General features: G+C 35.2%; 1 protein-coding gene across 8 annotated transcripts in view; it reads right to left on the reverse strand.

The window, feature by feature from the left end:
* The window catches only part of LOC139360952 (ubiquitously transcribed tetratricopeptide repeat containing, Y-linked), a 215,591-nt gene that overhangs the window by 116,526 nt on the left and 85,888 nt on the right, over window positions 1–13,177 (reverse strand). For all 8 annotated transcript variants that reach the window (XM_071089429.1, XM_071089428.1, XM_071089427.1 and 5 more), the window contains exon 8: window positions 10,195–10,229. In XM_071089429.1, the coding sequence (XP_070945530.1) occupies window positions 10,195–10,229 (35 nt within the window). The remainder of the gene's footprint in view (window positions 1–10,194; window positions 10,230–13,177) is intronic.

Below are 13,177 nucleotides of genomic sequence, written 5' to 3' on the forward strand. Positions count from 1 at the left end.
CCTTTCAGGTTAACAAAAAAAGAAATAAGACACAAATAACTCACATCAGAAATGAAAGCGCAATAATAACTATGGATGCCGTGGACATTAAAAGGATAATAAGAGAATGCAATTAAAAAATGCCCAAAAAATGTAGAGGAAATGAACCAACTTCTTGAAACGCATTTGCCAAAACTCACATAATCTGAATAAGTACATATTTAGTAAAAAAAATTCAAGGCAATAATAAATAATCTTCTAAAAAAGAAGGCTATAGGCCTACATCAGCTCACTGGTGAATTCTACCAACATCTGGGGGAAAAAACTACAATTCTCTGTAATCTCTTTAAAAAGAAAGAAACAAAGTACTTGCTAACTCATTTTACATGGCCAGTACTACCCTAAATCCAAAATCAGAAAGACATTTCAAGAAGCAAAAACTACAAATCAAAATATCTTGTAAATATGATATGAAAATGCTCAGCAAAATACTAGCAAATGAAATACAACAACCTATTTTGCAATCCAACCAAGTGGGATTTATCCCAGATGTGCAGAGACAGTTTAATTGAAAATCAATTAATGTAACCCATTAAATCAAAGGGCTTAAAAAAATCACATGATGGCAGGCCATGGGGATCACTGTAATCCCAACACTATGGGAGGCTTAGGTGGGCAGATGGCTTGAACTTAGGAGTTCAAGACCAGCCTGGGTAACATGGTGAAACCCTGACTCTACTAAAAATACAAAAATTAGCCAGGTGTGGTGGTGCAGGCCTGTATTACCAGCTACTCTGGAGGCTGAGTTGGGAAGATTGCTCGAGACTAGGAGGCAGAGGTTGCAGTGAGCTCAGAACACACCACTATACTCCAGCCTGGGCAACAGAGTGAAACCAAATCTCAAAAAATATTAGTAATTAAAAAATAAAAGGTTTACAGATTGGGAAGGAAGAAATAAAACTGCTCTCTCCATGGACAAGATAATGTATGTAGATAATCTGAAGGAAGTGACCAAAAAAAAAGGCCTCTTGAAATTTTTAACTCACAATTGCATGATCTAAGAGTAATATGAAGAAAGACAACTGTTTCTTTTATTTTTTGAGATGGAGTTTCACTTGTGTTACCCAGGCTGGAGTGGAATGGTGTAATCTTGGCTCACAGCAACCTCCGCCTCCCAGGTGCAAGTGATTCTCCAGCCTCAGCCTCCCAAGTAGTTGGGACTACAGGCAAGTGCCACCAGGCCTGCCTAATTTTTTTGTATTTTTAGTAGAGACAGGGGTTTCATCATGCTAGTCAAGCTTGTATCCAACTCCTGACCTCATGTGATACTCTCCTTGGCCTCCCAAAGTATTGGGATTATAGGTATGAGCCACTGTGCCCCACCAATTGTTTCTTAAATACCTGCAATAAACTAGCAGAATTTGGTATTAAAAAAACAATACTCTTTACATAGCATTCCCGAAATAAAGTAGGTGTAATTCTAGCAAACATGTACAAGATCTATATGAGTAAAATAACAACAATAAAAAAACAAACTGATGAAGATACCAAAGAAGAAATAAGAGAAATATTCCTGGAAAAGAACACTCAATTCTAACAAGTTATTACACTTTGTGGATATAAACCAATATTAATGTTTACATGAAGAGATATATTTGTAGTACGTACTGCCTTAGAATATTGTACAATTTTTTTTTTTTTAAGTATACAGTGTCTTGCTCTGTCTTTGAGACTGCAGGGCAGCGATCAAAGTTAACTATAATCTCCAACTCCTGGGCTCAAACAATGTGCCCATTTCAGCATCCTGAATATCTAGGAGAGGTGTGCACTGCTATACCTGGCTAATTTTTGTACTTTTGGCTATGCTGCCCAGTCTGGTGTTGAACTTTTGACCTCAAAAGATTCTCTCACCTCAGCCTCAAAAGTGCTGAGATTACAGAAATAAGCCACTGCATGTAGCTAAAAAAAAAATTTTTTAGACTTTTTGTGAAGACAGTCTTGCCATGTTACCCAAGCTGGTCTCATACTCCTGGCCTCAAGGGATCCTCTGACCTCAGCCTCTCAAAGCACTGGGATTACAGGTTTGAGCCACTAAGTCCGGCAGTTCTTCTGTGTCTCAACCTCTGTTCACATAGAGCTCTCCAGAACAGACTTTTGTGAGCTATTTTAATTTCTCTAATAATGATTATTTCACCTCTGCCATTTCGTGTTTTGTACATGTATGCAACTTCTTTATCTTGAAGCAACTTTTGAATGTTCTGTCTGCTTTTATTCACCAGGGGAAGAACATTAAGGCATACTTTCTAAAAATTTCTACATTATTAATTTCTGAATGTCTATTTCATTTATATCCCATTTAAAACATTTTCTTATAATATAATATGAAGTTAAATTCATAGAATACGACTATGCCTAATATTCTTTTACATAAAAACCGGATTTGGCTTACCTTTTACATAGAATTTTTGTGTTTATGTGAATAAAATCTGCCTTTAAGTATCAAAACTTATACCAAAACTTATGGTGCTAAAGCTAATTCTAACTTATGAATTACTTTAAGAAATAATGTAGGCTGGGGGTGGTGATTATTAATCCTGTGATCCCAGCACTTTGGGAGGCTAAGGTGGGCAGATCACTTGAGGTTAGGAGTTCGAGACCAGTCTGGCCAACACGGCAAAACCTTTTATCTACAAAAATACAAAACTTAGTTGGGCATGGTGGCACGTGCTGTAATCTCATGTGCCTGTAATCCCAGCTGCTCTGGAGGGTGAGGCAGGGTAACTGCTTGCATATGGGAGGAGGAGGTTGCAGTGAGGTGAGATTGTACCACCGCCCTCCAACCTGGGTGACAGAACAAGACTCTGTCAAAAATAAATAAATAAATAAATAAATAAAATAATCAATAAATCAAGTAAACATTCCATTCATATTTAAAATAGCTTAAATGAAGAATTATTCACAGTAACATTATTTCTAATTTTCACAATTATTAATTAAACCGGTCAAAGTAGATCACGGACATTATACAATACAGTTCTACTTGTACTAATAGTAACTTCCAAGACATTAAGTTAAAAAAAAAAACAAAAACAAGAGTCAAAGAGAATATGCTCACTACATACAATTTGAATAAAATAAAGGAAAACAAAAACAAATTATACAAATACATCTGTGAATTTACCTAAACAATTAAAAGATTTTTGTACAATACTCAAACAACTATTAACACTGGTGGCTGCTTTGGAAATAAATATAGTTAGAGGCAGAGGGAGGAAGAAGTCACAGACCCCCCTTCTTTTCATTCTGTACAAACCATATGCAAAATTATGCAGTATTATAATAACAAAATGAATGTTAAAATATCATTAGTTTCTAAATATGAAAGACTAGTCAGAAAATCCATCTTTAAAAACCATCTAGTTTTCCTTTAAAATTTTTTATAGTAAATTTTAATTTCTAGCTGGGAGCAGTGACTCATGCCTGCAATCCCAGCACTTTGGGAAGCTGAGGTGGGTGCATTACCTGAGGTCAAGAGTTTGAGACCAGCCGGGCAAATGTGGTGAAACCCCTTCTCTACTAAAAATACAAAAATCAGCCAAGTATGGTGGCAGGTGCCTATAATGCCAGCTACTAAGGAGGCTGAGGCAGGAAAAATGCTTGAACCTGAAAGGTGGAGGTTGTAGTGAGCCCAGATCACACCATTGCACTCCAGCCTGGGCAACAACAGTGAAACTCTGTCTCAACAACAATAAAAAAAATTAATTTATGTGAATAGGACTGGAGCAGCAACTCGCCCATTCAAGTTTTCTACTTCTGGGTAAAATTTCATCATTTATGTTCTGCTAGGAAAAAGCTTCTAGATTTTAACAATTGTTATATTTTTATACAGTAGTACTAAAATATCTTCTATTAACACATCTGTGACCCTGTAGCAAATTTCTTCATTACTTCTAACATGTTTGCTTTTTTGCACCTGTGAGAAATATCCATTTGATCTTTTCAAGGATTCAACTTCTGGATTCATTTAGGCAATTTCTAAATACAAAACTAAAATAAAGTAGGCTTAAGGAGTTACTGTGTTAAAAATATGTACAAATAATACCAAAAGAAGTAACAATAGATGATGACATGCTCCTGTTATCTTATTAAAACGAACAAAAAATAGCCAAGAAGAAAACTAATACATTTAGAGATGTTACTGCATATGTTGCATGCAAACAGCATTTGTGTATACTTACTTTATATATGGGTCTTTAAACATTTCACAACTTGCATTATATGAAAGGTCAAATAACAATCCATTATGTATATATTTAGATACACTCTCCCTGTTTTCTTTATCCATTCATCTTTCAATGGCCATGTAGTTTGTTTCTACATCTTGGCTGTTGCAAATAATCCTACAATTAGTATGAAGTGGAGACACGTGCTGATGTTGTTTCCTTTGGATATACATGAAGTGAATGGCCGGATTATATGGTAGCTCTATTTTTAATGTTTAAGGTAACCTTCATCTGTTTTCCATAATGGCAGTACCAATTTATATCCCCCACCAGGACTGTATGGTTCATTCTCTTTTCTCCACATCCTCAGTAACACTTTTAACTTTTTGATAACATCCACTGATGTAGTGAGGCTTTGTGCCCCGACCCAAATCTCATCTTCAGTTGTAATCCCCACTAATACCCATGTGTCAAAGGAGAAACCAGGTACATGGGGGTGGTTTCCTCTATGCTGTTTTTGTGACAGTGAGTTCTCACAAGATCTAATGGTTTTATCAGGGCCTCTTCCCTCTCTGCTTGACAATTCTGCTGTCTGCCGCCTTCTGAAGAAGGTGCCTGCTTTCCCTCACCTTCTGCCATGATTGTAAGTTTCCTGAGGCCTCCCCAGTCACGCAGAACTGTGAGTCAATTAAACCTCTTTCCTTTCCAAATCTCCCAGTCTTGGGTATGTCTTTATTAGCAGTGTGAAAACGGACTAATATAGCCATCCTAAGATACGTGGTGATATTTCACGATGGACTTGATTTGAAATTCCCTGATTAGTTTTACTAAGCAGTGTGTCATATACTTGTTGACTGTTAGTATACTTTCTTTGGAAAAATGTCTATCCAGGTCCTTTTGCCCACTTTTACTTGTGAGTTACTTTTTGGTTACTGAGTAATATGGATTTTGGAGATATTGGGGTATTAACCCTTATTGGAATTTATGGTTTCCAAGTATCATCTCCCAAACTTCTTGGATGCTTCTACCTTTGCTGACTGCTTTCTTTGCTGTATACAAGCTCTTCAGTTTGATGCAATTTACCTATTTTTACTTTTATTACCTATGTCTTTAGTGCCATATCCAGAAAAATCAATGCTAAGATCAATGTCATGCAGCTTTCCTTGCTGTTTTCTTCTATTATGGTTTTAAGTCTTATGTTTATAAATCCTCAATTCATTTTGAGTTGCTTTTTGTGTATGGTGTAAGATAAAAATCTAATTCCATTTTTATACATGTGGATGTCCAGCTTTCCCAAAACAACTTACTGAAAAGACTATCCTTTTCCACTGTATTTTCTTGGATCCTTTGTCAAATATCAGCTGACCCTATGTATGTGGGGTTTTCTTCCAGGCTGTCCATAAAGTAGTATTGGTCTATGTATTTTTTTTACATACCAGTCCCTATTTTACCATTTTCATTACTATCGCTTTATAATATATTATAAAATCAGGAAGTGTAATGCCCCAGCCTTGTTTATCTTGTCCAAGATTCCGTTAGCTCTTCAGGGTGTCTTCTGATTCCACACAAATTTTACAATAGTTTTTTGTATTTCTGTGCACATGCCATTGGAATTTTGAGACATCACTTAGTGTAGTTGTACATTATGATAAATACTGATTCTTCTAATCCATGAACATGGAGAGACCTTGCTATTTTTTTTTTTTTTTTTTTTTGAGACGGAGTCTTGCTCTGTAGCCCGGGCTGGAGTGCAGTGGCCGGATCTCAGCTCACTGCAAGCTCCGCCTCCCGGGTTCACGCCATTCTCCTGCCTCAGCCTCCTGAGTAGCTGGGACTACAGGCGCCCGCCACCTCGCCCGGCTAGTTTTTTGTATTTTTAGTAGAGACGGGGTTTCACCGTGTTAGCCAGGATGGTCTCGATCTCCTGACCTTGTGATCCGCCCGTCTCGGCCTCCCAAAGTGCTGGGATTACAGGCTTGAGCCACTACGCCCGGCCGAGACCTTGCTATTTATTTCTGTCATCTTCAGTTTCCTTCACTGATGTTTAACATAGTCCAGGCTACAGATCTTTCCATTTCTTTTGGGGATGATTCGTTATTAACACACACAAATACTATGATGTTTGTATGTTAACTCTGTATCCTGAAGCTTTAATAAATTTGGTTTTGTTTTCTTTTTAGTTCTAATAATTTTTCCTGGAGGTGATAATTAGGTTTTTTTTTTTTTTTTCATCTACAAGATCATGACTTCTGCAAACCAAAACTTCTTTTCCTTTTTCTTCCCAATAAGTATTTTTCTATCTCTTTATCATGCCTAACTGCTCTGGCTAGGACTTCTAGTTCCATGTGGAACAGGAGTAGTAAAAGTGGGCATCCTTGTCTTTCTCCTGATCTTAGTGAAAAAGCTTTCCATTATCCCCAATTGAGTATGATGTTAACTGTAGATCTGTGATATATGGCCTTAATTATGTTGAAATACATTCCTTATGTAATTTATTGAGAATTTTTATCATGTGAAAACATTGAGTTTTTGTCAAATGCTTTTAATCCAGCTACTGAGATAATCATATAATCATCTATCTTTCATCATGTTTATGTAGTATATCACATTGATCAGTTTGTCAATGTTTGCATGATCACTACATCCTACAGATAACGGCCTCTTGATCATACTATGTTAGTCTTTCAATGTGTAACTGAATTTGGATTGGCAATACTTTTTAGTACTTTTATCTCTTGTTAGTATTTTTGCTGGTATTTTATTAAGAACTTACACTGATTTTAGCAATTAATGTCATCATCGTAACAACACAGTAAGGGTAAATCATATGTTTATCCAAAAAGCTACAAAGCCTATTTAACTGGCTATTGAAAGATTATGAAAAAGAAAAGCTCTGCAAATTTTAGAAAATGTAATTATCAGGTGGCAGAAGATACTATAAGGATATGAGAAAACCTAGCTGACAGTCTTTCCTTTACTGGTTAAAAATTAGGAAAATCAAATCTACATATGTATTCACACAATACTACATTTTATACTTCAGCCTACTTATAGAAGATAAACGCTTGTATCAGAATTTTTTAAATTAGGAGGACATTCTTATATTAACAAGAAAGGTATCATTGAGATAAAGAATTCCACTGAATATGTCAACTGACATGAAAGCACACTACCCATTTTTCCACTTTTGAGAAGACTGTACTCAGTTTAGACTTCATGTCCCCACTCTGTTATACTGACCTTTACTACACAAAGAACAGGTATAGTCTAATTTTTAAAGATTCAAATATAAAAATTCTGTAACTTCAGTGATTACTCACTGAAGAATTTTTTATATTTGTATCTTTAAAAATTAGATTATATGTCATTTAAAATTCATATATTTCTTTCCTTTGATACAAACTGAGATTATTTTAATATCTTCAACTGTACAAACCATACTAATAGGTAGAATGCATTTAAAATTAGTTTCTCTCTATTATGTGATATGTGTCCACACCCAAATCTCACCTTGAATTGTAGTCCTCAAAATCCCCAGGTACCGTAGGAGGGACCCAATGGGAGATATTAATAATTTAATAATGGGGGCAGTTACCCTCATGCTATTCTCGTAATACTGAGTTCTCACAAGATCTGGTGTTTTTATAGGAGGCTTTTCCCTCATTGCTCAGCACTTCTCCTTCCTGTCACCATATAAAGAAGGATGTGTTTGTTTCCCTTCTGCATGATTGTTAAGTTTCTTGAAGCCTCCCCAGCCATGCTGAATTAAGTCAATTAAACCTCTTTCCTTTATACATTACCCAGTTTAGGGGATGTCTTTATTAGCAGCATGAGAATAGACTAATACATCAGGCGTGTTTAATGTTAGAATCAAAAATAGTTTCAAGATATTTTACTGTCAAGTATAATTTTTACCAGTTCTTGTCATTTACTGGGGTCATAAAAAATTATCTAACTGGGGCCAAGCACAGTGGCTCACAACTGTAATCCCAGCGCTTTGGGAGGCTGAAATGCAAGGATCACTTCAGCCCAGGTGTTTTGAGATCAGCTTTAAAAACACAGCAAGACCCTATCTGTAATAAAAATTAAAATAAACTGGCTTGGATGTTAGTAGTCCAAGTTGCTCCAGGGGTTGAAAGGGAGGATGGCTTGAGTTGAGGATTTCAAGGCTGCAGTGAACTAAAATTGTCCCCCTAATGTGCTCCAGCTTGGGCAACAAGGGACACCTGATCTCTTAAAAAATAAAATAATAAAATTACTTTTCCTATATCAAAAGATTAAGAAAATGTTTTTAAAACAGCAACAACATAATAAATGAAAAAAATACATACCCTAAACTTGGAATGGCACGTTAAGAATTTTTATTCACGACACTCACGAAAAAGATGGGCAATTCTTAACCCATTTATGCCTAGTGTTCCACTATTGGAACGCTAAGCATATGGGGTTTTTTCATATCCTACCGCTTAAGGTCATCGCCAAGGTATGTCTGCAAAAATTCAAAAAATTGCAACCTCCACCACAAATGGATTTAAATGCATTTTGTAAAACAAAATCAATCTGTAGGTTAGAATATCCCAACTTAAAGGTGTATCAACTTTGATTCAGTAAATCTAAGGCCACCGTGTGTATCTTGTGGAGCACAGGGAGAAGTGAGGTAGAGAAACACATAGATAACTCTTAAAAACTTCCCACGAAGCTTGTCACAGCTGAGTTAAAGAACCAGCCAGTTAAATGTTCTGTGTCTTACTGAATCTCATAGTAACATTAAGAATGGAAAATACAGCATCTTTCCTGTCTTGCATATAATCCTGCATCAAATCTACTTCTCTACAACACTATTTTCTACTTGTACTAGAAACATAAGGGCAGACCTAAAAAATTACATAGGTGTGTTAATAAGCTTCCCCCACCATGAAATTGTTTGTTTTTTGTTTTTCCTTAAGACAGGGTCTCACTCTGCCACACAAGTTAGAGTGCAGTATCACACCACACTGCAGCCTCTGACTCTTCAAGCAAACCTCCAGCCTCAGCCCTCAAAGTAGCTGGAACTATGGGCACATGCCACTACACTTAGCTAACAATTAATTATACAGACCAGTCTCACATTGTGTTGCCCAGGCTGGTGTCAAACACCTGGGCTCCTGCATCGGCCTCTCAAAATGCTGAAATTTAGACATGAGCCACCATGCCCAACATGGTTATTAAATCTCTCTTTATTTCACAATTTAAATTCAAAACGTTCAGCTACTCATAATACACAGAAATGCTACCAATTTTTGTAAGTCTACCAACTCCACCACAAACTGTTAATCCATATGTTACTACAGTCTTAATACTATATAACAAAATCCGCTACACAAAGCAAAGTATTAAAAAAAAAAGCTGAAATAACTTTAAAAACACAACAGCCTTGAAGTAGTGGTAACTATTATTTCAAATGGTATGATGTTTAAAAGATACCGCAATCTTAAAGAAAAACAGAAAACTTCAATAACAATGACTTATTACAATCATTCATGAATACTTTAAAATAAAAGTAGACATAACATCCAGGGTTAAATGAAAGCTTTTTAAATAAAGGCAAATTATATTAAGTCAAAGCACTGCACACATGGCAAATATTGTATTTGGGAAATAAATAAGTATAGAGGCAAATTATATGAAGTCAAAGCACTGCACACATGGCAAATATTGTATTTGGGAAATAAATTAAAATACAGAGTTTAAGGTAGTTACAGAAACGGCTATATACAAATAGTAAATACAAATCTTAAATTCCTTCATTTGTCTTTAACAATTTGTTCACTAAACAAAATTTCAAACAAATTTAATGAGAGAAAAATACAAAATATATGAAAGAGTGTAATACCCACAACTCAAATTGTCTAGTATATTTATTTCATTTAAAGCCTGATATCTTCAAGTACATTTCATTTCATCTAAAGCATAGGTGACTGTTTTATTTTTGTTCTTAAATTAAAACACTTACCTGGGTTTCATACAAATGGGCAATATGAAATTGAACTGCAATGGATCATGGGAAAAGATCAGTTACAATAGAGTCTAATGTAATAAAGTAACAAAAAGTAGGGATAATATAAAATGTCAGACATAGGCAAATGCTAAAACTATGGAATATATATTTGACTAGCAGTGCAACTTCTGTTTTAAACAATATGCAATTAAACCTAACAAAGATCATGCCAAAAAAAAATATAAAAAATTAAGTAATATTGTAAACAATTTATTTATAACTCTAATAATCACCAAAATCCACAATAGGTAAGTATACGTCATAAAAAGTTCTTAACCAGAGTATTAAGAAAACATAAGCATTTAAGTTTGCATATCTCAATACATGGTATTCAAAATTTTACCTTAAAAACATAATATTTACTCTGTAATCAAGAAATGTTTTTCAATGTGTATGCTTTTTCTTTATATTAAATCTTTTATTAACAACTTTTTTTAGGTTATAGATCAAATACTAGTAACAACATAAGGAAACCTAGTTTTCTTTTAATTCTTCAGAAATAGATCACTGTGGTCAAGAACAAACACAAATAGTCAAACTACCTAAAGAGCAAGACTCAAAACAATTTATTTGAAGACTCAAATAAGGCAGACTATTTGGTTTCTTTTTGCAGCCCTTCTTGATGCCCAATTCCCCATCACCAGAGCACACAACAAAATCACAACAGATAATTACAAGTCCAACTATTTGAATTTTATAGTTTTTATTCATTCATGATAAACACCTTTTCTTGTTTTAAGATGTATCTTTTAAAACTTTCAAAATTATAAACAGAATATTTATATTTTTAAAGAAAAGCCCCATAGCAATCATGAAATTCTGACATCCCTTTGTCTCTCCTCCCTTCTGAATGATCCCTCCTTGCTTCTCACACCATTTCTCTCAACCTCCTAAAAATAAGTTATACCTGGGATGGTTGATGCAATTACCAATTCCTAGCTAAACTCTTTCAGATTTGATTTAGTGAACCTGGGTAAATGTCTGGAAAGCAGCTTTCCAGTAAGTTCCCCATATCTAAAATTGGAGAACAATGCATTAGATAACCATAAATTCCTTTCCATAAGACAAAAATTACTCCAAAATTTTATAATTAACTAAAACAAACTTTCTGAAACTAAATTATTGCTTTGCAAAAGACAAATATAAAATGTAATCAGCCATAAAGTAAAAGAAAAACCTTTTTTTAAAGAAAAAGTATGATTTCAAGATAATAACCTCTCTCCCCCAAAAAATAAAAACAACAAAAGAAAAAAGTCATATATGCACACACAGCCTCTGTGGTTTACACAGGTTGAGAGGTTTTCTTCATCTTCCCTCCCCTTTTCAGAGTTTTCCTTACCACATAAGATCCAGTTAATCAAAATCTCATGTCTCTGAATTGTCGGAGAGAAACTAGATGACAGATTAAGAAAAGGAAAAAAGTACCAGGTGCGGTGACTTGTGACTGTAGTCCCAGTATTTTGGGAGGCCCTGAGCCCAGGAGTTCAAGAACAGCCTGAGCAACATGGAAAAACCCTATCTCCACAAAAAATACAAAAAATAAAAAATAAAAATAAAAATATTAGCCAGGCATTGCATGCCCCTTAAAGTTCCAGCTACTTGGGAGGCTGAAGTAGGAAGATCACTTGAGCCTGGTATATAAAGGTTTCAGTGAGCCATGGTTGTACTAAATGCACTCAGCCTGGTCAACAGAGTGAGACCCTGACTCAAATGAAAAAACAAAATTAAAACACACACACACACACACACACACACACCCTCCCCCTCCCAAAGAGAAAACCAAAAACAAAAAACTATGTCCCATATCCCCCATATCTGTACCCACCACACACACACACACACACACACACACACACACACACACACACACACACACACACACACACACACCCCAAAGAGAAAACCAAAAACCAAACACTATGTCCCATATCCCCCATATTTGTACCCACCAAATAAAGATAATAGAAAAAGATTAGGGGTAATTGGTATCCTAATACTATCTGAACTTAAAATACAAATTTAGGCTGGAGTCCCAGGTCTCTGACCTCACCATCCCATAAAACAAAACATCATCTTTTGTAGGGTAAAAAACTCCACCTTTCATCCTTTTTTTTTTTTTTAAGACTGCGTGTTACTCTGTCACCCGGCCTTAGTGGCACAATCTCGGCTCACTGCAACCTCTGCCTCCTGGGTTCAGGCAATTCTCCTGCCTCAGCCTCCCGAGTAGCTGGGATTTCAAGTGTGCACCACTGCATCTGGCTAATTTTTGTACTTTTAGTAGAGATGGGGTTTTCACCATGTTGGCCAAGCTGGTCTCAAACTACTGACCTCAGGTGATCAACCCACCTCCACCTCCCGAAGTGTTGGGATTACAGGAGTGGGCCACTGCTCCCAGCCCATGTTTCATTCTTGTCTATACATTAAAAAGGAGTGTAACTATGTAACTTGGTATGCTTAATACGGCAATTTTCAATTATAGACTGCAATAGGTAAAAAATTGACATAAAAGGTCTTTAACATTCTAACATTTTTATTACAAAGGAAAATTGCATTATTTAAATTTTTATATTCTTTTTAAACATGGTTTTTCCCTAAAATATTAACTGTAGTCATTCATCTTCAAGAGTTCAAAAAACAGTATTTATTTTTTAAATTACACATTTTTAACTTATTCATAAATTTAAAATCTTTCCATTCAGGTTTTATTTAAAATTGGCTTTAAAAACTTTTGATATTTGCAACATCACCAAGTACACAAGAAAGTTTCAAAAAATAGGCTTACGGTATGTACAAATTCTAAGACATTAAAAGGTGAATTAATTTTTTAATATAAAAACATAGACACTACAAAAGGAGAAAAACTACCTAAAGTAAGTAATCACTATTTGTTAGTGCTCTGTGACATACCAGTCATTTCTATAGTTATCAAATAATAATA

This window comes from Macaca nemestrina, chromosome Y (genome assembly GCF_043159975.1).
Source record: "Macaca nemestrina isolate mMacNem1 chromosome Y, mMacNem.hap1, whole genome shotgun sequence".
Taxonomy (NCBI): Eukaryota; Metazoa; Chordata; class Mammalia; order Primates; family Cercopithecidae; genus Macaca; species Macaca nemestrina.